The sequence below is a fragment of the Vulpes vulpes genome, chromosome 7, assembly GCF_048418805.1.
Source record: "Vulpes vulpes isolate BD-2025 chromosome 7, VulVul3, whole genome shotgun sequence".
Classification (NCBI taxonomy): Eukaryota; Metazoa; Chordata; class Mammalia; order Carnivora; family Canidae; genus Vulpes; species Vulpes vulpes.
In genome coordinates this window covers 72,583,235-72,609,577 of record NC_132786.1, presented here as the reverse complement: position 1 = coordinate 72,609,577, position 26,343 = coordinate 72,583,235, and the positions used below count along the sequence as shown (strand labels likewise).

The 26,343-nt window shown below is 38.5% G+C and overlaps 1 protein-coding gene across 10 annotated transcripts in view; it reads left to right on the top strand.

The window, feature by feature from the left end:
- The window catches only part of AHCYL2 (adenosylhomocysteinase like 2), a 162,547-nt gene that overhangs the window by 93,186 nt on the left and 43,018 nt on the right, over nt 1-26,343 (top strand). For 2 of the 10 annotated variants that reach the window (XM_026010802.2, XM_072764085.1), the window contains one exon: nt 24,296-24,404. In XM_026010802.2, the coding sequence (XP_025866587.1) occupies nt 24,296-24,404 (109 nt within the window). Of the gene's footprint in view, nt 1-14,779; nt 14,872-15,036; nt 15,218-20,838; nt 21,340-24,292; nt 24,405-26,343 lie in introns of those variants that run through there. The other 8 variants (XM_026010805.2, XM_072764083.1, XM_072764084.1 and 5 more) reach the window with 8 other exon arrangements.

Here is a 26,343-nt window from a genome sequence, read left to right as displayed (position 1 = left end):
GTTAAAAATTATTTGTTGTTTATCTAAACTTCAAATATAACTGGCATATTGAATTTTACCTGGCAACCTTATTTAGCTCTTTCTTTCCTTTTTTACACTTCTAAACACACACACACACACACACACACACACACACGCATAAATACATTTTCATCCTCCCTCTCTGTTGGATCATTTCTTTCAGAGTTTACTCAAGCTCTAGTAACCATCTTGTTAAACAAAAGCACACATGCCCCCACCACACACACACATCAATCACTTCTTTTGACTTATAATCCTTTAGTTATTTCCACATCTCTCTACTCTGCTTCACAGCCCAATTTTTCAAAGGCGTTATCTGTTTAAACTGCCTCTCCTAGGCCTAGAGGAGAATCCATTTTCTTGCCTTTGCCTCCTGGTCATTCTTCAGTTTTCCCTAATCCTGCTTTCAATACCCCTTCCCCTTCCCCCATCACTCCCCCAAGTCACCAGAAACCTCCATGCTGCCTAATTCTAAAAACTATTTTCAGCTATCATCTTACCAAAGTTCCCAGCAGTATTTGAAATAGCTGATCACGCTTTCCTTTTTGAAATAATCTCTTTACTTAATTTCAGTGACACCATTCTCTTTTTCCCTCTTTTCCGACTACTGCTTTTCAAATTTCAGCTGCTAGCTTTTCTTATTCTACCCTATATGGTGGATCAAGGCTCAGATGTGGATCCTGTTTATTTGCTTGTTTCCCCTCTCTAGGGAAATTTATCCATTCTCATGGTTTTATATATTTGTGTACACATGAGATTTAAATTACAGAAATAATAAGAAATCAGTAACTCCCAATTTTATCCTTCCAGCCCAGACTTTCCTCTGAGCTCCAGATTCTATTCAATTGCTATTTCAATTCCACTTATCTGTCTCATAGACATCTCAAACTTAACATGATCAAAGTTAAGCCCTGGTATTCTTCTCATACCTGTTTTCCCCCTGCCCTTCTCCACTTTAATCAGTAGCATCCCTATTTAATTAGTTACTTGAACCAGAAACCTAATGATCATTCTTGATATCTTTCTTATCTTTTACATTCAGTTTGTTATCAAGTCTTATGGAGTCAGCTACCAACATCTGTCTTAAATCCATTCACTACTATCATTGCAATCCAAGCTACCATCATCTCTCATATTTTAATGAATTTCTAATTAGGCTCGTTTCTTTTTTTTTTTTTTAAGATTTTATTTATTTATTCATGAGGGACAGAGGGGGGCGGGGGGGCAGAGACACAGAGACAAGAGGGAGAAGCAGGCTCCATGCAGGGAGCCCGGCACGGGATTCGATCTTGGGTCCCCAGGATCAGGCCCTGGGCTAAAGGTGGCACTAAACCGCTGAGCCACCTGGGCTGCCCAACTAATCTCATTTCCATTCATATTCATTTAGTTTCTTCTCCTTATAGTCATGGTGATCTTTTGAAAACAAAAAATCCCTAGTAGCTCCCTTTCTCTCTCTCTCTCTCTCTCTCTCTCTCTCTCTCTCTCTCTCTCGTTTTTTTTTTTTTTAAGACTTTATTTTTAAGCAATCTCTATACCCACATAGGGCTCAAACTTGCAATCCCAAGATCAAGAGCTGAATGCTCCACCAACTGAGCCAGCCAAGCATCCCACTTCCTATTATTCTGACAATGAAATTAAAACTTTTCTGTGGCCTGCAAACCCTACATGATCAGCCTCTGCCTACCTCTCCTGTCTTATCTCCCACCACTCTTGTTGACAGTGCTCTAATCATACAAAGTTAGGATTTGGTTTAAAAAAAAAAAAAGGAATCTTATTTCAAGCAGTTTTAAAAATATTAGTCCCTGTAATGTGCAGATTTTTAAAAATTTATGAAAACATTGTCAACCAAACCTGAACATGCATGAGTAGTTATCTGAAAATAATTGAAATATTTAAGATCAAACGCCTAACCTCCCCCCACTCTTTAAAATCTTGGAGCCTTCTTGTTTAATTTTCTATGGCTTAAAACAATACCATTGTACAGGGCACCTGGGTGGCTCGGTCGGTTAAGCGCCTGCCTTCAGCTCAGGTCATAATCTTGGACCTCAGAGATCCAATCTTTCTCCTCAGAGAAAGCCCTGTGTTCAGTGGGGAGTCTGCTTCTCCCTCTTCTTTGTCTACTTGTGCTTACTCTCTCCTTCTCTCTCTCTCTCTCAAATAAATAAATAAAATCTTTTTAAAAAACCCAAACAATACCATTGTATTAACTTACAGTTCTAGGGGATCCCTGGGTGGCGCAGTGGTTTGGCGCTTGCCTTTGGCCCAGGGCGCGATCCTGGAGACCTGGGATCGAATCCCACATCAGGCTCCCGGTGCATGGAGCCTGCTTCTCCCTCTGCCTATGTCTCTGCCTTTCTCTCTGTCTCTCTGTGACTATCATAAATAAATAAAAATTAAAAAAAAAATTTAACTTACAGTTCTAGAGAGTAGAAGTCCAAAATGGGTCTCAGTGGACTAAAATCAATGTTAGAAATTTTACTAGCTATAAAAATGAATGAAATCCTGCCATGTGACCTAGGGTTTTATGCTAAGTGAAATAGAGAAAGACAAATTTTGTATGATTTCACTTATATGTGAAATCTGAAAAACAAAACAAATGAACAAACAAAACAGAAACAGACTCAGGCACAGGAAATGAACTGCTGGTTACCAGAGGGGGAAGAGGTTTGGGCAGATGAAATAGGTAAAAGAAATTAAGAGGTACAAATTTTAGTTGTAAATAAATAAGTCATGGGAATATAATGTACACAATAACGAATATAGTCAATAATACTGTAATAACTTTGCATGGTGACAGATGGTAACTAGACTTATGATGGGATCATTTAGTAATATATAAAAATATTGAATCACTGTGAAATACACCTGAAACTAAAAAGGTACTGCATGTCAATCATACTTCAATAGTTTTTTTTTTAAAGGTGTCAGTAGGGCTATATTCCTTCTGGAGGCCTAGAGGAGAATCCATTTTCTTGCCTTTGCCAGGTTCTGAAGTACCCAGCATTCCTTGGCATGTGGCCCCTTCCCTCATCCTCAAAGCCAGCAGCATAGCATCTTCAAATCTGTCTCTGGGTCTTACTCTTTTGCCTCCTCCCTGTTCTAGTTATGAGGAACCTTTTGATTATATTGGGTCCACTTGGCTAATTCAGGATAATCTCTCCATCTCAGGGTCAGCCAACTAGCAAACTTAATTCCATCTGTAGCCTTACCTATCCTGTATATTTACAGGCTCTGGAAATTGGAACGTGGACATCTTTGGAGGGGCCATTATTCTGTCTATGACAGATTAATTTTTTTTTCTCTTTTTATAAGGGCAATACATTCTCATTCCCAAAAAATTAGAAAACAGACCAGGAATTCAGGAACTGTTCAGGCCCTGTTGATATTTTTTTTTTTTCCTTTTTAATTGAAGTATGTTGACATACAATGTTATTAGTTTTAAGTGTACAACATAGTGATTGGACAATTTTCTACATTCTGCAATGCTCACCACTATAGTGTAGTTAACCATCTGACACAAAACAAAGTTATTACAGTATTATTGACTATATTACCTATGCTATACTTTTCATCCCCATGGCTTATTTATTTTATAAATGGAAGTTTAGGCTCTATTGATCTTTTAGTGGAAAGAGAGACACTTAGTTCATGTTGATTAAAAAGAGATAGTCTCTGAGCACTTAGGGTATTTGAAGCACTAGAAAAGTTTATTAAAAGTCACAACCAAGGGGAGCCTGGGTGGCTCAGTCGGTTAAGCATCTGCCTTCAGCTCAGTTCATGGTCTCCGGGTCTTGGGATTGAGCTCTACATCTGGCTTCCTGCTCAGCAGGGAGTTCTCTCTCTCTCTCTCTCTCTCTCTCTCTTCAAATTAATAAATAAAATCTTTTAAAAAAAGTCATGAACTATAGTCAAACTATGGATGAAAAGAGCTCAAGTGCCCATCGACAGATGAATGGATAAATGTGGTATATATACACATGGAATACTACTCAGCCATCAAAAAATGAAATCTTGCCATTTGCAACAAAGTGGATGGACCTAGAAGGTATTATGCTAAACAAAATAAGTCAATCAGAGAAAGACAATTATCATATAGTTTCATTCATATGTGGAATTTAAGAAACAAAACAGGAGCATCAGGAAAGAGGAAGAAATAAAACAAGTTGCAATCAGAGAGAGAGAGACAAACCATAAGAGATTCTTTTTTTTTTTTTTGCCCCCCCCCCCCCATAAGAGATTCTTAATCATAGGAAACAAGCTGAAGGTTGCTAGAGGGATGGGGGGATAGGGTGACTGGGTGGTGGACATTAAGGAGGGCATGTGATGTAATGAGCACTGGGTTTTATAAGACTGATGAATCACTGAACTCTACCTATAAAACTAATAATACACTGTCAATTAACTGAATTTAAATAAATTTTTAAAAATTAAAAAAAAGTCACAAACAAGAAAACTACCTGCCAAATAAAATCATTTTACTAATTAATAGAGTTGGTGTCTCTACTAAAAAAATAACCAAGAGAGATAAATGGATAATACCACAAGAAAAAATATTTGTAACCACATAAGGATGTGGTTACCACATAGATGTTAACTAAACTTACTGTGACAGTCATTTTGCAATATATACATATGTCAAATCATTATGTTAATACAATATATGTCAATAAGACTGAGGGGGGACTAAAAATTAATCAAAAGAGATGAGTAGGTAATATACATTGAGTTTTTAATTAAAAAAAATTTTTTTTTTTTATCTGGTCACTGCATAGTTTTATTCCAAGATTCAGTCAACTACTGTTGTCAGGGTCATGAAAAACAAGGAAGAACTGAGGATTTATCATAGATTGTAGGGGATTAAGGAGACATGACAACTAAGTGCAGTGAGGGATCCTGGACTGGATCTTGCAACTGAAAAAGGACATTCATGGAAGAACTTGAAAAATCCAAATAAAGTCTGTGGTTTAGTTAATAGTATTGTACCAATGTTAATTTCTTAATTTTTGTAATTGACCTGGTTTTACAAGATGTTAAATCAATGGAACTTGGGCAAAGTGTATATGGGAACTCTCTATACTGTTTTTGCTAATTGTTCTAAGTCTAAACTTATTTCAAAATCAAAAGTTTAAAAAAAAGACAATAGTAAGAAAGGAAAAGCAAGCCACAGAGTCAGAAATGTTTAGAAAAGACTCATAACCAGAATATATAAATAGCTCATATAAATCAATAAGGAAAAGGCTGACAATTCAATAGAAAAACAGGCAAAAGATTTGAAAAGTGACTCCACATAAAAGAATATCCAAATGGCCAATAAGCAGATAAAAGTGTGCCAGTATACCAAGTTTCTTCAAGTTACAACCCTTGTGCTTTGCTGATGGGAATGTAAAATGGTGCAGCTTCTATGGAAAGCACAATATGGGTTTTAGTTCCTCAAAAAAATAAATTACAATATGATCCAGAAATTCCACTTCTGGGTATGTACCCCAAAGAATTGAAAGTAGGGCCGTGAACAGGTATTTGCACACCTATGTTCATAGCAGCACTATTTAAAATAGCCAAAATGGAGGTGTCTGGGTGGCTAAATGATTGAGCATCTGCCTTTTGCTCAGGTCATGATTCTGGGTTCCAGGATTGAGTCTCACATCAGGCTGTGAGGAGCCTGCTTCTCCCTCTGCCTATGCCTCTGCCTCTGCCTCTCTCTGTGTTTCTCATGAATAAATAAATAAAGTCTTTAAAAAAAATAGCCAAAAGGTTGGAAACAACTCAAATGTCCACCGGTGGATGGAAGGTGGATAAACAAAATATGGTATATACATACAATGGAATATTGTCATTTGGCCCTAAAAAAGGAGTGAAATTCTGAGACATGCTACAATATGGATGGACCTTAAAAACATTATACCAAGTGAAATAAGCCAAATACAAAAGACAAATATTGTATGATTCTACTTGTATGAGATACGTGTAATAGTCAAATTCAAAGATATAGAAAGTAGAATAGTGGTTACCAGGGGCTGGGGAAAGGGGAAAATGGGAAGTTATTCTTTAATGAGTGTAGAGTTTCAATTTGGGATAATGAAAAAGTTCTGGAGATGGATGGTGGTTCTGGTTGCCCAACAGTGTGAATGTATTTAATGCCACTGAATTGTACACTTTAAAATGGTGGGGCCTCCTGCCTGGCTCAGTCAGTAGAGCATGCATCTCTTGATCTCAGGGTTGTGAGTTTGAGCCCCATGTTGGGCATGGAGTCTACTTAAAAAAAAATTTTTTTTAATGGTTAAAATGGCAAATCTTATGTATATTTTATCACACATACAAAAAAAATGTTATACACCAATATTCATGGCGAACATAGATTCAGAAATCCTCAACAAAATATTAGCAAGTCAAATTCAGTAATACATTAAAACAATCATACATCATGATTAAGTGGAATATATTCCAGAGGTGCAAGGATGGTGCAACATCCACAACTCAGTCACTGTGATACACCATATTAACAAAATGAAGGATTAAAAATCATATGATCATCTCAATAGATGCAGAAAGAGAATTTGACAAAATTAAACATCCATTCATGATAAAAGCTCTCAACAAAATGGATATAGAGGAATTATACCTCAACATAATAAAGGCCCAAAAACACAAAAACAAAATTGTGCTCAGTGGTGATAATAGTGGCGGCTATGAGATGCAGATTAAAATCACAATGTAGTATCATTACCTAGAATGCCTAAACTGTAAACAGGCCAACAAAAGTAAGCACTGGCAGGAATATGAAGCAACTAGAACACTGATACCCTGCTGGTAGGAGTAGAAATTAGTATAAGTACTTTGGAAAATTGCTTAGCATTACCTCCATAGCTTGAACATATGCATACCCTATAGCCCAGCAATTTACACACCTCGATAAATAACCAACCGGAAATATCTTCACATGGGCACCATACAACAAATACAAGAATGCTCATAGCAACATCAGTTTGTTATGGCCCTCAAACTGAAAAGTCTTCAACAGGAGAATGAAGTCAATAAATTATAAATATTCATGTGATGAGATACTTTCTGGTAATAAAAATAAATGAACTGCTAAATGCAGCTGAGTTGGATAACTCTTAGAAATGTATTGAGCAAAAAATGATATTTATATCAGGTTCAAAAGTAGGCAAAACAGATCAGTGGTGATAGGAATCAGTATAGGCATGACCTATAGGGAGAAGTGAGGGTAATGCCTGAGAGGGGATATGAGGAAAGATCTCCTATGCTAGTAACCCAGTATTTCTTTATCTGGGTAGTGGTTACATAGATGTGTTGACCTTTGAAATTTTATTGAACTATAATATTTTTATTGGTGTATTTTTTTGGAGGTTAATTACACTTCCATAAAAAATTTACTTAAAAATTGAAAGATATAATAAGTCCACATTCTATGTTTGTTTAATGGCATTATGTTTCAGTATTTTACCCTACTCCCTTCCCACTCTCCTGTACCCCATGCCCCTCCAGTCTGTGATAAATTTCTTCCCACTCTTATTCTGATTGTCCTCAAGTTTAAGATGTTTTCAAGTTTTAGCTTGACCTCTCTTTGAGGACAGTTTGAGCTAGAGGTGCTAACTGCAGCAAACTGAACTTTGACCTGAATGGAGCTCTATTCGCTGTGTCAGGGAGATTGAAGATTTACATTCCACACTCCACCCCCAGAATCTAGACGGCTTAACAGGGAGTGGAAAAGGTGGCGTGGTGCCTGCTTTAGTGTACTGTAGTCTCTGTATTGCTTAATTATTTATCTGAGAAACAGTGATTGGATTAGTCAGTGGCAGGGAGGTACAGAATTTTGTTATAGTGACATTTCTATTTATGGTTTTGTCAGTTCTTAGTCATACTTGAGTCCCTTTTCTATTTACCCTTTACGTGCCTATCCTGTATTTTATTCAATTGAGGCTTTACTCTGATCTAACTATTCTTTAAGTCATTTTTTTTCATTAAGCATGTCTTCATTAGTTGATTACTATATGCTAGGCACTTGGAATGAAGGAATAAGACATATAATCTCTGCCCTCAAATTGCTTGCAGCTCTAGTTGGAAACAAATGATCAATCTGGGAAATTACTCAGTAACTCATAGAATTGGTTCTTAACCTAGACCAGAAGCTGGAAACGTCTACTGAAAGAAATTACAGCTAAGCTAAATTTTGAAAGGGATGTGTATGTTCATAGTGGGGATATGGGGAAATTCAGAGAGCTGAGGCATAGGAGGTATGCACAAGTTGAGTCCTGCAGGGTCTTATATGTCATGCTAAGAAATTTGGATTTTATTTTGAAGACCGTGGGGAGCTTTTGAGGCATTATGAACAAGGAAGTGATGTGATCAGATTTTTAAATGATTGGGCTGATGATAATCATATATAAATTGATTTAACAAATTGAAGTAGGCTGTATAGGGATGGAATTATCTAGGCCCTTGTCAAAGTGTAGTCCCAGCATTATTGGCATCATGTGAGAGCTGTGAAAGATGTAGAATCTTGGGGGGTACCTGATTGGCTCAGTTGGTTAACTGGCCCACTATGGGGACGCCTGGGCAGCTCAGTGGTTGAGTATGTCTGGGTCATGATCCCAGGGTACTGGGATCAAGCCCCATGTCTTGCTTCTCACTCAGTGGAGAGTCTGCTTCAGGATTCTCTCTCTCCCTCTGCCCTTTCCTCTTTCTCTCTCTCAACTAGATCTTTAAACAAAAATGTAGAATATTGGGACCTAAATCAGCATTTTAACAAGATCTCCAAATAATTCATAGGCACATTCAAGTTTATGAAGCACTGATTTAGATAGATGTGTTGATAGTCAGGCTTTAGACAGCTGGTATGAAGAAGAAAGGACAGAGCGCAAGAGATATTATACTCTTCTTGATACTCCTCCCTGCCAAATACACACCAGATACCCCCTAATTATTCTTTACCTTTTAGCTTAAATGGAACTCCTCATTCCCAATGTGTGTGATTAGCACCTTTGCCATATATCACATAGTACCCTGTATTTACCTGGTAATTTTTCATATTTTTACTGTAATTATTTAATTGCCTGATGGTAAGCACCATGAGAGCAGGGACTGTCTTTCTATGCTGGCTGACACATAATAGGCACCCAATAAATATCTATGGTTTGATTGAATGAATTCATCATGTAGAAGATGGATTTGAGTGTGTTCAGGAATAAACATGTTGGGGATCCCTGGGTGGCTCAGTGGTTTGGCGCCTGCCTTTGGCCCAGGGCGCGATCCTGGAGTCCCGGGATCGAGTCCCACGTCAGGCTCCCGGCATGGAGCCTGCTTCTCCCTCTTCCTGTGTCTCTGACTCTCTCTCTCTCTATCATAAATAAATAAATGTTTAAAAAAAAAAGGAATAAACATGTTATATTCATAATAATAATAATAATTCATAATAAATAGCACTGAGAAGTTCCAGGCACTGTTCTAAGTGATATATATATGTGTATGTGTATGTAAATTTATTTTATTATTATAAAATAATTTATATATATATATATATAAATTTATTTGATCCTCTCAATAAAGTAGATACTTTCAATATCCTCATCTTACAAATGAGAAAACTGAGGCACTGAAAGGATAAGTAATTTGCCTAAAGTTACAGTTAGTAAGTGTGAGTCAAGATTCAGTCTGATATGACTCTACTATGGTTTTGGACAAAATAACTTCATTGCTCTTTTTGTATATTTCTATGTATTATTTAATTTTGATAACATTAGTGTGAGGAAGGCATTATTATCCTGTTTTACAGTTAAGGAAGCAAGGGTTCAAAAAGTTATATAGCTTATATAGTTATATCTTTATGTAAAGATACACACAGATAGTAGGTGGTGGAGCTAGCCTTTAAACCCATGCCTGTCTAGCTCCAAAACCTGTAGTTTTAGCAGTAATGATGGTGCCTCTGTGTGGAGTCTAAAATACCTGTGGGATGTGAGTCTTAAGATATTGAGAGGATGCTTAACATTTAGGTTGTAGGTAGGGGGAGAATTCAACAATCCCATTTGCTATGATAGCATTAGCACTTCAGGTTTGCAGGGGGCAAAGGAGACCTAAGGCAATTCCAGCCAGCCTCATAACTGACCAGATGGGACTTTGAACTCAGGAGATTAAGAATCCAAGCCTTTACAATAAGCTGTAACTTAGGTGACTAAGGACCTAGTTACCATTTTTTTCTTATAGCCTCAGAGAAACCAGACAGCTTAGAAATACTGAATGTCAGAACTGGTTCCTTCCCACAGTCCACTATACACCACCTCCCCCTTGGTTTATAATGAGGAAGTTGAGGAAGAAAGTAATTAGGTGACTTGCCAACATCTAATAAAACCATTAGAAACAAGCCAGGAATAGAGAATTGGGTCATATTCATGTATTCTTTGCCCTGTGCCCTGTGACTTTCTAGGTTCCAGATTTATCACCTCTTATTTAAACCTGTTCTGCCATTGCAGTTACTTCTTTACCACTGTGTGGTTCTTTTTGACTTTGACCCCCTGGAAATATTGACTTGTTTTTTTCTCTTCTGGCCAAACATATACTCAACTCTGGCAAGTCACCTGGCTTACTTTCATTAACAATGCTGCTATCAAATCACCACTGGCAGAAGCACAACTGGCACAGACAGCTCCAAGTTGTTCTTCTTGGAGTGCAAATGAGATTCCTTTGAGCTGTTCACACACTTGGTCAATTTTTGTAAAGTTTGAAGGCCATAGATACAAATGTAGTTTGAGTAACTTTTTTTCTTCTAAGGTTGCAAACTTCTCACCTAAATGGGAAGAGTGCTTATTATAGATAACCATGTGCAGTTCTCTTACTCCTCCTGCTGTTGGTGTATCTTCTAAGGCACAGTATAGTAAAATGAAATTAGATCGAAAACAACTATATAATTAGTTCTTACACCCATGCCTCCTGCTGCATACAGCCCCACTCAGTTACTAGACTTTTAGTTCCCAAATGTAATAACAGCTCCTGTTGTGTTTTTGTTTCACAGTCATGGCAGAATGGTGTAGTAAAGCTACAGTTTGTAAAGGAAATCTACTTTAGTTAAAACTTACAGTAAAAAAACCCAAACAAACAGGAGTGCCTCGGTAGCCCAGTCAGTTGGACTCTTGGTTTTAGCTCAGGTCCTGATCTCAGGGTTGTGAGATGATCCCCACATTGACTCTGTGCTTAGTGTGCTCAGCGCAGAATTGCTTGAGACTTTCTCTTCTCACTACCCTCCCCCCCCCCCCACCATTTCCCTACACTCCTGTGCTCTCACTTTCTCTTAAATAAATAAAATTTATTTTTTTTTAATTTTTTAAAAAGTCACAACTAATATGATAGTTTAGCCTGCAAAATTGATATATTTTATTTGTGCTTATTCTTATATTCCCACCCATCTTCTTTAAGTCATTTTCTTCCATGTTTTGACATTTACCATGAGTGCAATCATCTTCTATTACTTAAATAACCGATTATGTAGAAAACATCTACAAGACCACTAGTAATCTAGTAATTTGCTGATCACTGAAATATTTTTAGGGTTGGACTCCACTCTTTTGGCCTTGATTTGTTCCTAAAAGCTTTATTATGATGCAGATCATAATGGATTACAATTGATGCAGATCAAGCAATGGAAAGTGGATTATATATTCCTGCAGAGATAATATAATTAAGGATTAAAACCCTATTAAGGACTCACCACAAATAAGTCATAACTGTAGGCAATAGTATAACTAAATCCCTGCATATGTAAAATAACATTCCAGGTTCAATAAAATGGACATAAATATATTGAACACACTGATTATGCAAGTCCCCCCAAAGTACTGTAAGGTGTACATACAGCATACAAAATATGATAATTTCTTAAGCCCTTACTGTGTACCAGACACTGTGGGCAAATCAAACTGACTAAGCACTTGAAAAAGCCTGTAATCTGATGAGAGACAACACACAGATGCATTAACTTTAACATGAGAAAGGCTGAAAACAGTGATGTGACCAAAGACCAATACTAGAGGAAAGGGAGGTTGTTTTTTCTAGGTTAGGTTCCATGGCAGTACTATCATTTGAGTTGAACTTGAGGAATTTGCATAAGTCAAATTAACAGAAGGGAAGGCAGAATGGATGCATTTTAATTTGGGAAAATGGCATGAGCAAAGGCATGAGGTGGGAAAGGACACAGCATAATAATGACATAAGTAAGAGCCATCATTTAGTAAGCCCTTAGTGTATACACACTTTTTAAATCCTTGCTTCAGTTGTGTGAGGTGGCTATTATTATTACTATTATTATTATTATTATTCCACTATACAGATTGGAAAACTGGAGGAGTGGGAGGTTAAGTAAAGGGCAGAGTCCGTATTCTCCCCGGGTCTGTTTAATTCCCAAACCAAGGTCTTAGCTGCTGTGCTATGTGGTCTTCACATTCAGGAAATAGTGGGCTGTTCAGCTTTCCTAGGGATGGAGTATGTACTGGGATATGGAGAGGAAGACCATCCTGGAAAGACATTATAGAGGGTTTTTAGAAGGTAGTGAAAATGGATAGAGAGGGACAGATAACAGGCTTGGAAAAGGGTTCAAAAATAACTGGCAACGGGGGATCCCTGGGTGGGTTTAGCGCCTGCCTTCGGCCCAGGGCATGATCCTGGAGTTCTGGAATCGAATCCCACATCGGGCTCCCTGCATGTAGCCTGCCCCCCTGCCTCTCTTCCTCTCCCTCTCTGTCTCTCATGTATAAATAAATAAAATCTTTTAAAAAAAATAACTGGCGGGCAGCCCCGGTGGCGCAGCGGTTTAGCGCCGCCTACAGCCGGGGGTGTGATCCTGGAGATCTGGGATCAAGTCCCACATCGGGCTTCCTGCATGGAGCCTGCTTCTCCCTCTGCCTGTGTCTCTGCCTCTCTCTCACTCTCTCTGAATGAATAAATAAATAAATCTTAAAAAAAAAAAATAACTGGCAACGGATTGTTCTAGGGACTAGGGAAAGGAAAGAAATCAAAGATGACTGAGGTTTATATTTGGCTGACTGAGGGAATAGAGGTAGAAAAGTGAGAAGAAACTTGTTTGGAGGGTTGGGGAGGGGAGGAAGGATGGAGCAATCATTTTGATTTGGAATACATTGCATTTAAAGTACAGATGAAAGATACCATTGGAAATTTAGGCAGCAAAGGTTAATTTCTCATTCTGTTAAGAAGTTTGGATTAAGAGGAAGACAAGAGGACAATAACTGGAGGTGGCTCAACTAAGGATTTATCAGAATCGACACTCTGACCCCAGAGGGCCTGTTGCTTCTGCATCTCGTCAACCTTCTATATCTTGGCATCACTCCATAGCCCCTCTGTGATGATAGCTTCCTTTACTTCTACCTTTGATGTTTGTTTTTCTTTCTTTTTTCATTTTTCTTTTTTAAATTTTTTTAGAGGTGGGTGGGCACGGCAGCAGGATAGGGAGAGAGAAAATCTTTTCTTGGGGGGGGGGGGAGAGAAAATCTTAAGCAGACTCCACACCCAACTTGGGGCTTGAACTCATGACCCTGAGATCATGACCTGAGCCAAAATCAGGAGTCAAAGGCTTAACTGACTGAGCCACTGGGGCACCCCTGCTGTTCTCTCTTCTTACTGCATCTGATATCTACCTGCCCTGTGATCTCTCATCCTTTGATCCTTCTGCATTCACAGGGTCCAACAGTCAGTCCCCTTCTGTTTTCACCTGCCTTTCTTTCTAGTCTAAACATCCAGGTCAGATATTTGAATTCTGCCTTCTCTGGCATCTTAACGATACCTCTTCCCCTCAACATTACCTTCCTCTTCATTCCACATGGATCATTCTCTTAACCAGTGAAGGCACTAAGGGGCAATGAACCAATAATCCTAATTTTAATATCATAACCATCAGCTCTAAAAAATTATCCTCTGCAAATGGACTTAACTCTGAAAGAGTCTCTGGTCCTTGAAAGGGACCAAAGCAGGCATATCTCATTGGGCTTACTTTGTGCCTGAAATCTATGGTATTCTTACTGGATAATATACTCTAGGAATGAGCAGAGCAGGTAAAAGAGGTTAGGCTACTTTTAGTTTTGTCTTGTTTCCAAACTTCTGAAGTATGGAGGAGGCAGCTGGCATAGGAACTTAAGGAGGGAAGAGCTCCTGAGGTCCCTTAAAGGTGATAGTGTTTGGGCTACTGTGTTGGCATCCTGTTTCTTCCCCAAACCCAAACCCCACTTTGGATAGGGACTTTATTGAAACCTTGGCTGCTTCTGAACACACTGGTAGCTCCTGACTAGCCTCAGGGAACAAGCTGGTTTATAGTTGGCACCTACATTGCTTCCCCAGCCCAAGGCTCTGGGGCCTTTGTGTATATAGCACAGAGGGCCAGCAGAGGGAGCTGTGGTCCCAGAACATTCTCCAGAGCTTCTAATTTCTGATTTTGCAAGAGATCTTCCCTGGCACTATCCGAATCAAATCTCCCTTGTAAATAAGAATTTAGCTTGAGATATGCCTGAGTTTGGTGCCAGATCCCCGGTGTGAGCAGATGGGGAAGTTCTGCATAGTTGTTTAAACTTGAAAACCATAAGGAACTCTTGATTTCAAGGAAACGCCTGTTTACTGAGCTGATCCAAATCAAGCAACTCTTGAGAAATGGGAGTGCCTTCTTGACCTCGATCCTTATTGATCTTGGTATCAGCACCTCCAGTGACGTGTCCTGAGGGGCGGGAGAAAATTAACAAGTGCCTTCCTTACACACAGGGAAAGAGAGGAAGCCTGACTGTTGCTGCAGAAAGTCCCTACTGGGGAGGCGGGGGTTGTGTGTTTGGGTAGCATTAAACAGTGAGTGTCCTGTGGGAAGTTCAGTGCCTGGGTGCAGAACCTTACATCAGCTCTGATTTTGAGTGAAAGGAGAAGGTTTGAAGCCGGCCAGTAAGGGACTTGTCAGGCGGTTGACTAATGATCTTAATTTGAATAGAAAGTCACTTTGAAAGGGGATGCAGATTCAGCTAGATATTGTGAATTTGTGAATCACTAGGTTTGGTTCTGCTTTGGGGCACTCAAAAAACCCTGGCATTTCCAAACCAGTTTTCCCTTTTGCTTCAGGACATATATTACCCAAGCCTGAACTATGGAGAAGTGGGACAGTAATGAGGGCACCTCAGCTTTTCACGTGCCTGAGTGGATGGTGAGTTCTTTGGTCACTTTGCTTTTCCTTCTGTTTCTTGGTAATGAGGCAACCATGTCTGACAGGTGACAGGGATCACCTGTGACAAGTCCCTACCAAGACCTGTGGTTGGAAGAACAGTTATTCCTCTAATTTCTAATTAGTTCTTGTGTCCTGGATCATGCCTGTTTCTTAATTGCAAGTGAACCTGGGAAAGGTTTGAGAGTTCCATGGCCAGAGTCAGCTTATTGCCTGGTTGTCTGTGCTGGGCTGGAGTTCCTCTACTGCTGGTGTATTGCATGGATTGTGTTATCCTGTGATTGCTTCTCACTCTGTTTGCAAGCTGATACTTAGTTTATTTCTCATGGGGGTAAAGAAAAAGAATAGTGAGGGCGGGGGGATTTCTCCCTTACCTGCCCCACTTTTCCCCAGATATTCTTTATATCTGTATTTCTAAAGGGCAGGAACTATAGCTTTCTTGGTACCGTTCTTCAGAATGTCATATTTGCCTGTTAGATATTTTTAATATAATTTAAATATAAGGACTTATTTGCCGATAAGTACTAACACATAAAACCTAGTATTTCAGATCCAGTTTCAACTTTGTTTAAAGTTTATTTAACTTGATTTAAAAACAGCAACCACTGTCTGGTTTTTTCTAGATTTAGCCTGATTTCTTAGAGTCTATACCAGCCTTATTTTTTATATATATATGTATGTTTTCCTATGGAAAACTGGCTAGATTATTATATACAACATATTTCAGGCTCTTTTCTGTGTTTATGGAATTATGGACTTACATAACCATCAGTAATGAGATTGACTATATAGTAGGCCTGACAAAGGCCTAACTAAAGAAACCACATTTCAACTCTCACTGTCACAACTATTGTTTATTATTTTTGTTGGGGTTATTGCTATTGTTCTTGTTTCAGAACCTTGTGCTCAGTTTTAAAGTGTTCAACCATTAACAGGCTTATTTCAAATAACATAGTGTTTTAAAATTGATGGAAAGGAATCACATAATAATTCTGGTTGGATTTTAAATTTGTTTTTGAATCTCCAGCCACTCACTAATAAACAAGAAGGAGGAGCAAGAATTTTGGTTGTCTTAGGGGAGGGACCACTTTAAGATATTAAACTTTGGTATTTTGATAAAGGAATATTACAGAAGAATTCCACAGAACATTAGAGTGTCAACTCAGAGTCAATAAAAGTTTTATAGTAACTCTTATTCTCATAATAGTCCTCTTATCTCTTCAGCACGTGCTCTCCAGAGGAGCTCCTACTGAACCTTTACTTACTTCTTTTTATTTACAGGAACAAGAAAACTCCTGCAAGAGTTAGTGACTATTGCTTGAGGACGTGACCTAGGACTTCCCAACTTTTAGAAAACATTCTTTAATAAAGCACAGCTCTGCTTTTTTTTTCAATATGGCATTCTCAGAGATTTCTTGGCCCTTCTCAAAAGCCAGAAAAACACCTTTGATCAGCAAAAATTTTTTAACAACAGCAAGAAAGAGTAGTAAGGGGCTTGTCTTCAATAACAGCTTTTTTGTCTATCTTTTCCTTGCCAAAGATTTACCTCTTGATGCTTTCTTTCAGATAGCACATAAATCATTACTTTCTGACCTGGCTGGAAGTGCTTCATTAGGCTGCCACTGATAGCCACATAGCCAGTAAAGTGAGCCATCAAGCACCCTCTAGTGTATATTGCCTGTAGATCTTACCTATGAAATATTAGAATGCCTTTTAATCCCCCAGGAGAAAACCCTGAAGCCACCTCCCATGTTGGGGGCCAGAATTTCAATTTAAGAAGGCTTTAACCAAATGTCTGATTCATGTTCCAGTTTATACATTAACATAACTTAGTTTCCACTGAGACTATCCTTGCCACCAAAGGAAACATTACAAGACTTTCAGACCTTCTTTCAAGAGGACAGTTTAGCAGAGGAGGCACATTATAACATGTCCCTCTTTGTTAATGATCAGAAGCAGTAAGGGACTTGCACACCCCTCCAAGAATAGGACTCAGACCACACACAGCAGCTGACAGTACTCACATCTCTGATTCTCAGCAGGGAAATAAGCCAGAACAAAGTTTGAAGAATCCCCATCTTGAGAATTGATAAGGTAGGGATGCCTCGATGGCTCAGCGGTTGAGCATCTGCCTTCAGCTCAGGTCCTAATCCTGGGGTTCGAGATTGTGTCCTGCATCAGACTCCTTGTGGGAAACCTGCTTATGTCTATGTCTCTGTCTCTGTCTCTGTCTCTGTCTCTGTCTCTCTCTCTCTCTGTCTCTCATGGATAAATAAATAAAATCTTTAAAAAAAAAAAGTGAGAATTGATAAGGTAGAGTTGATTGATAAGTTAACATTCCTTCAGTCACTGCAAAACGTCTGGAGCCTCTGCTCCTAAGCTGTTTTCATGTCAAGGATTTTTTAACCTTGTTCAGGAATTTTACTGCTAAATGGTTGTGGAACATATCCTTTTAAAGACTGTCCTTATTAATGTTTTTATTTCCCTTGAGAAATCTTTGGTCTCTACTGGTAGGTAAAATACCTCCTCTTGTGTTCATAGAGATCAGCAGTAACCTTTTAAAAAAGTTTTTATATTTTGATGTTTCCTCCTCCAATCCAAGCTGTCTATACTAGTACTTGGTACTTTTCCATAGGAAATCTGATTGACTTTCTTGAGTACCCAGCCAGCTGGTTACCCAATTTTCTTTTGGCTAGAAATAATCTCTTTTATAGGTGAAGAATCTGCTCAGGCAGCTCATTTAGCTTAGAAGAGAGAGACGTGTCTAAGAATGCTTGAACCATGTCTACTTGGAAGTAAAAGAAAAATCTCTAAGGTATCTGGTAAATGGTGGTAGGAGGTAGTTTGACTACAACTCTGATCTGGATTGACACTTAAAGGCAGAGATCCATTTGAGAAACTGATGAAAAACTATGGGCCCTCTACCCAGGAAAATAAACACATACACAAAATTTTGCATTCTGTGTTAAGGGGTTGGTCTAGACATCCATGGACTCTAGGTGAAAAACTTTTGACCTAAAAGAATAGAAGTGTTAATAGGTTATATGTATGTATCATTATGTAGTCTCCAAAACCCTCTTACTTACATCATTTTTTAAAATTTGTCCAGTGCACATCTGAGATAGGAAAAGGAGCTGTTATTATTCCCATTTTACAAATGAGAATTACCAGTGTTAAGTGCTGAAATGTTAAGAAATGCAGAGGAGAGAGAGAAAGCGCTGGTAATCATCCTTTGTAGTATGACTTTATGTACTTGAAAAGAAATTGTTTTCTCTTGGCCTGATCCTTTTTAGGGTAAATAGATCTTCCGTCCTCCCCATGAGTCCTAGTTTTCTCAATGTATTAACCATCTGTTCTTAACAGCCTTAAATTGTGAAAAGATCAGAATTAGACCCAGTTCTCTTTATATCCTGTGTTGGGTATAAAGAAAGGATCACTTCATTCTGTTCTCTGACCTTTCAAATAATCTTTTCTTTTCTGCCTGTGAATATGCCTCTATGGTGTGGTCATAGGATAAAATGGTTGGCTAAGGAGAGAGTCAGGAGCATTAGGGCTGCTTTATTCATGTTTGGAGAAAGTGTTAGAGCAGTGGTTCTTGAAGTGTAGTCCCCAGACCAGCATCCTTAAATCACCTGGGAACTTGTTGGAAATGCAAAAATCTTTGGCCCCACCCAGATTTACTAAATCAGAAGCTCTGGGGATGGGGTTTAGCAATGCTTTTTAATAAGCCCTGTGGATTATTTTGATGGACCTAAAGTTTGAGAACTACTTTGTTAGATAAACTTGTTGAGTAGTAAGGCTTTTCCTGTCAGCAATAGTGTCTTCTAGTTGGATTTAGTATAGATTTGCAGCTCCTGGCTCAGGTCTAGTCAGTTAACCCTTGGACTAATGAGTTCCTTTTCACCTAAGCAAGGAAAATGCAGAACCAGCTGAGGGTGTCCTAAGAGCAGTAGTTTAGAGATTCATCATGCAAACAGAAAAAGACTTTTTTTTTTTTTTTTTTTTTATGATAGTCACACACACACAGAGAGAGAGAGAGAGAGAGAGGCAGGCAGAGACATAGGCAGGGGGAGAAGCAGGCTCCATGCACCAGGAGCCCGATGTGGGATTCGATCCCGGATCTCCAGGATCGCGCCCTGGGCCAAAGGCAGGTGCTAAACTGCTGCGCCACCCAGAGATCCCAGAAAAAGACTGTCTTAAAAAAAAAAAGAAAAAGAAAAAGACTGTCTTATTTTGTGAAATTATGAGTAAGAGATCAGGATTGTCATGGGTGATAGTGAATCGTATTTGAGTTCAGTTAATTTGTCATAATATTTGGTAGTGACATTGGGCAAAGTTGCTAGTTAAAGAGATATTAGATTTCAGATTCTATGATTAGCCATTTCAGAATTGTGTGATCAGAGCCCCAAGATCATCTGGGCTGATACCATTTCTGAGACCCAATCTGATAGATAAAAAACTTAAAGAGTAATTTTAAATCAATTAAGTTTGAAGATAAATTAAGAGAAATGAGGTGGGACTAGTATACCCAGAATTAGGACCAGGGGACTTTTTCATCTTCTGATTAATATCATAAGGTGTGGTGTAGTAGAAAGAACTTTGGCTCTGTCAAACACAGGCTCCCGTTTCAGTGCCATCACTGACTTGCAGTGAGATGTCCACCAAATCATTCGTTCTCTTAGGACTGCCCTTCCCTAACTTGTCAAAAGGGAATAATGAGGACTACTTTGTAAGATTCTTATACTGATTAATAGAAGTAATATATATGCAGGGCTATGCATACATAGTAGGAACTTAATAAATATTAGCTCTCCTCCCTTTATTCCATTCTTCCGGAGATCTTTTCTCTCAAAGTAAAGATTATCCTTAAAAAAAAAAAGAATCTACCATTTTATGTTCTTTCTTCTGCTCAACAAGCAATCTCTTTTTTTAAGGAAGAACTCAAATCACATTTCCATCCCTGTCTTGTAACATACAGTTGAATGTAGATTTCCTATTCCTGCCTTCTAGAAATCAACAAATAATGTGATTCTTTGCCCTTTCATTTGACTCTTTATCTGATATGTAACAAGGTCATTGTGATTCTGGGGACTCTAAGGAAATAGGAAATTCTCCTTTGTAGTCATACTTCCCACAAAACAGTTTTTGAAAAACTTTGGAAAAAACAGAGTCACTCACCATTTTAATCAGCAACAATCTTGAGATGAGACTAGAAACCATACGTCAAAACCTGTATAAGAGACTTAAAAAAAAAAAAAAAAAAAACCCTGTATAAAAGATGCACAATTAAGAGTAAAGCAACGGTCTGAGAAAGTTGATTCCAAGGTGATAGCTGAAACCAGTGTCCTCAACCTGACAAACCCAAGGACATAGGGTTTAGAGGCTGCCTCGCATTTGGCACCATTTTTTTCTTACCTTCTTAATAAATTCCCTCATTGTTTTAGTGACTGTAGTTAATTTTTTTCTAATGAGACTAGGTTAACTAAAATCATCTGACATGGAAAAGGAGGAGGTAAGGTTAAAAAGGAACCTAATTAGCAAGTTAATTATAGCAGGCAAAAAAGTGCACGGGTTATATAAATAAGCTATTGTTATGCGCATGCAAGTTGGGCCTTGTCAAGGGACTTGTTAAGGTTTAGAGGTCAGAGGATCCGTGTAATTAGGTGTTTAGGAAAAAAAATAAAGCAAAACAGCTACCAGAATTAGGAATGGTTGATGAGCCACTAACAGAAATGCCTTATTAAATTGGGCTCTACTGCTGGAGGGGTTGTTGGAGCCGCTTCAGGGATTCCAGGGAAGGGCAGCACCCCCACACCAAAAAGAAAAAAAAAAGCTAGCTGGAAACAGAGCCAACAGAATTGCTGATGAGGAAAGTTTAAAGGCCTAGCCACAAGGGTCCCTGGACTGGAGAGGTGGCAGTGGGGCTGGTCATGTCACTATGCTGGGCAACAAGAAGAAATACATTGTCAATGGGAACTCTGGGATTAGAGCCCAGGTGAGGCTAAGCTCTTACTTACCAGGCTTGCTGCTGCGGTAGCCATTACTGTAATAGGCCAGCTGCTTTTTCACTCCTTTGCTGCTTTCATCCCTGCTTCTGGCATAAGGTGAGCTGCCCTTCTCAATAGTCTCTTTCCCTATCTTGCCTGTTGGAATTAGGCAGTTCTCTCTGAAATGGAAAAGGAGCGTTACCTTGAAGGACTCTGGTTTTGGACAAGATCGAAAAGATAGGATAGAAACATTTATTTATTGGGAAAAGTGTATATAATTCTATATAAGTGGTAGTCTCTTTGTAATATTCTTTTGTCTTAATTATGAGGTCAGTGTCTAATGAGTAAACAAGATTTAAACCTTGTCTCTGAGTGGAGGAAGCTAGCGTAGCCTAGTCTTTAGTGCCAAAAGACCCGGTGGGAGGAATTACCGTAAATGGAGGAGACTATAGAAAAGAAAGCTCAGCCTATGGAAACTGGATTGAGAAGAGGAATAGCCAGATAGCTACATGGCTTAGTGTTATTGGGGTAAAGTGGTGTGCACCCACCCACCCCTTATTCTACAAATCTAAGAAGCAGAGTGGCTGGCCCCCTCTAGTGGTGTGTGGATGAGAGGGGGGGTTATATAGCTGAGGCAGGATTTATATGTTACTTTTTTTGCCCAAAGTAGGCACTGCTGAAGTTAGTGACTCATCCTGGCCTTTGGGAAGTCAGTTACTGCTACTTTTCCTAGATGGGCGTCTTAAAAAAAAAAAAAAAAGACATCATTGTCTTTGAACAAGAAAGGTGGTATGAAAGCCAGAGTTTTCAGCTTGACCTCTGTCTCCCTCCCCATCTTCTCACCTACCTTCCCCTACCTAGCTTTTTTGGCCCTGAAAATTCTTTTAACTTTAAATTTGGCTTATGCTTACCATATTTTCTTAATATTTGACCAAATACAGACAGTGAAGCTAGAATAAGCTACTTCAGATTCATTGTTTTAGCATGTGATTGCCTGCCATGTGTCAGGCATTTGTGCCTGAGGACATAAGGGTGAGTAAGATGCACAGTTCCTGCCTTTATAGAGGATACAGGTAGATACTTACATTCAGTGTGGTAAGTGTTGTGCTAGGAGTACATGGAAGTTCATGTATATCCCATGGGAGTGTGTGGAAAGAGCACTGTATCCTTTTGGAATAAATTACTACTTTAGCAAAATAGTCAATTTTGCCAATTTTTCACTTTGCAAAGAGCTTTTGGTCCAAAGAATTTTCTTATTACTGAAAACAATTTGCAAACTCTAAGGTACATTAAGGTATACAGGCTTGTTATTATAGCTATGAATATGCTATGAATTCCCTAGAAGAGATGCTAACCTCATCCAGTTTGGTATTAGTCTCCCTTGTCTCAATATTCAAAAGACTCAGTAGTTGCCTCTAATTGCAGGAAATACAGCCATTGGTTGGTGGTTTCATTCTGATTAGGTTGTGTCTGTGTTCTGCCCACCAAGGAACCATCTTTTTATCATGAAAGGTAGTTGTCAGATCTTTGATCCTTCCTGCCTCCATGCCACCTTGGATCCAGAATAATTGAAGCAATTATACAAACATTCAATTAGGGAGAAAGAAAAAAATGTTATTTGTTGAATAAATTATATGAGCTTTGATTTGTAAAGTGTTAGGAATTGTCAGCTAGAACCTCTAATAATAGGAGAAAGAGACAAAATTGTAAGAAAATCCTCAGATATTGGTCCAAAATGCGACCTCTATTGCTGTCTATATGTAGTCAGTCCAGTCCTTTATCTACTCCTTCTACATCTGTTGTGTTATAGTTAACAGATCTATCTTGTGGCTTTTAGGTATTTTATGATATCAAACATTAAAAATAGTAAGTTGGGACGCCTGGGTAGCTCAGCAGTTGAGCATCTGCTCAACTGCTCAGGGTATTGAGCAGTTGCTCAACCCTGCTCAGGGTGTGATCCCAGGGTCCTGGGATGGAGTCCCACATGGGGCTCTCCACGGGGAGCCTGCTTCTCCCTCTGCTTGTGTCTCTGCCTCTCTCTATGTCTCTCATGAATGAATAAATAAAATTTTTAAAATATATATACATAAAAATAAGTTAAGGTTTACTTATTAGTATTGAAAAGCTAATTAATACATTTCTACAAAGCCTTTAAAAAGCTAGAATGACTACCTGCAAGAATTATAACAACAGTGAACTGTAGGAGTAGGAGTCGGGGGGGGGGGGCAGATTTAATTGAATCTACTGCTGTGTTTCACAGTTTACATGTGTTGTTTCATTTAACCCTCTCTAAAACCTGTGAAGTAAAAAAAATACTTTTGTCTTTGCTGTATTTATGAGAAAATGAGGATCACAAAAACATCTTGACCAACATCACATAGCTAATTAGTGGCACAGTAAGGATTTTTTTTTTTTTAAGATTTTATTATTCATGCAAGACACAGAGAGAGAGAGAGAGAGAGGCAGAGACACGGGTGGAGGGAGAAGCAGGCTCCTCCTTGGGAGCCCAATACAGGACTCAATCCCAGGACCCTGGGATCAGGCCCTGAGCCAAAGGCAGACACTCAACCACTGAGCCACCCAGGCCTCCCCATAGTCAGGATTTGAATGCAGTTTCAGGAAGGAAAGCCCCCCGCCCCTTTTTTATTATACCATCCCATTTCCTGAGAATCTTAAAATCTGAAGACAAGTCACTTTACTTTTCTGTACCTTATAGCTTTCTCATCTAGATATATGAATATTAGAATAAATAGTTTCAAAGATTCCAGTCTTAATTTTCAACAAAACTATAGAAAGGAATATGACTAGGCTTTCTAAAAATTTATTTTAACCAGAACATCCCATTCTCCCTTTTTTTTGTCCACAGTTTTATTATAAAAGGTATATAGCCAGAGAGTTAATCAAAGATCTAAATTTGATAGAAATACAGTAGGTAAAGAATGAAAAATCATTCTCTCCAAGTATAGGTTGGTACAAACAGATCAACTAAGATCCTCTAATGCAAGCCTTCAACTGCTCTCTCAAAATGAAGATTGTTGTCCTTTATATAACTAGAGTTCTTTTTTCTTAGCAGATCCAATTTGCTGACCAGAAGCAAGAATTCAACAAACGTCCCACTAAAATTGGACGTCGCTCTCTGTCTCGTTCTATTTCTCAGTCATCTACTGACAGCTACAGCTCAGGTGAGTACTGAGCTGCTATGGACCCACCTGTCTATTGAAGCACCATCAAACCTGTGCTTTACTGAGGGGGACACTTGACAGGATGAGCACTGGGTGTTATTCTGTATGTTGGTAAATTGAACACCAATAAAAATTAATTTATTTAAAAAAAAAAAAAAAACCTGTGCTTTAGAATAGATACTTTGACTCTCAGTTGAAATTTAGACCAAAATTCTGGATGGAATCTTTGGATCCTTTGAGGATTCAGAGTGAAGCCTAATACAGATCTCTTCTTCCAATAAAGGCAGAGGAGAGTGATTAACAAATTTGATTTCTAATTTATTCAGAGGGTGGGTGTATGTAATTCATTGATAAACTTCATTGAGCAGAATGTACAAAGACTTGTATTTTTTTCCATTCTTTGAAAATAAAAGAGGAGTTCTCCATCCCTCCATGCAAATTAATGGAGAAACCTTAATTGCACCAAGAAACAATGAAAACATTCAAGTAGGTCCTAGCTCCAGTGAGCCCCTTTGCCTTCTCTCCTAAACTGTGACATTGTATTGCTTGTCATTCTTCCCTTCCTTTGCAGTGGCATTAGTTCAAATATATGGGCTCTCGAGCTATCACTTAATGCCAGATGAGCTTATTACCACATTGGACCCTTTAAAGGCATTGGCCATTTGTTCAACAATGCCTACTATGTATCTGATCTAATATGGAGCTATTTTATTTTGCTCTTTGTTGGAATATAATAGAAAGCTGAATGTTTGCCTTAGTTATCTCTTCACATTATAAATAGTAATATTCTTTAGAAACTTTCAGCGTGACCTGAAATTTTGTTTGTTTTTCACATAAATAGTATTTATTTGTTATATAAAATTGAAGTAGTATTTGTTATATAAAATTGAAGAAAGCTTGTTTGGGAAGCTATAACTTAGGTTGGGTGGATTATTATTTACACTTGTTACATTTCTCTTTTTACTCATCCCTACCCCCATAACAGAATGATGTAAATCCCTCTGAATTTTTGTGTAAAGATATGTGTAAAACTTATGTACCTATCTTATTCTGCTGAAATAGCCAGCGTTGAGAATTCATGAACCAGTTAATATAACTCTAGAAACCATAATAATTGTGAAAATATGATTTATAAAATGATGTGTAACATTTTAGATTGTGAGTTTGTACATATTATTTAAAGGTTGATACTAAAGGGCAGCCCTGGTGGCTCAGCGGTTTAGCACAGCCTACGGCCCAGGGTGTGATCCTGGAGACCTGGGATCGAGTCCCGCGTCAGGCTCCCTGCATGGAGCCTGCTTCTCTCTCTGCCTGGATCTCTGCCTCTCTCTCTCTCTGTATCTCTCATGAATAAATAAATAAAATCCTTTGAAAAAAAAAAAGATTGATACTAAACAATAACTACATTAAGTTTTAATGCTAGCTCAATCTTTTCCCTACACACTAGATCCACATTTCCAATTGTGTTCCTATAGAGAAAACTAATGCCTGCCCTCCTACTGAACCCTTATATGTTAGGAGGGTACTTACAAAATATCTGTTTACCTAGAAAGTGTGACCTATGCCTTGGTTTTAAGTGAACACATATTTGCCTACTATAGTTCATTGGTGAATGGTATTAACTGATGTCACCCTGGAAAACTTGGACTTTTTAGGTTGAACTACATGAAGTTGCCATTTTTATTGTAAAAAATTATCAACCATATATATCCATTTAAGGATATAAAGTTCAGGAGCATGGAGTCAAATCATTCTGAAAATAGAAAAACTTAAGACCAGTTATTCAGCTTCCTATTGGATGCTAGAATTACCTTGATGGCATCCCTCGCAAATGGCCACCTGGCTTCTTTGCGAGCATTCTAGATGTTAGGATGATTCTTGTTTTATCCAGTTATTTAGCTCTGATAGGCTCTCATGTAATCCCTGGAATTTAATGATT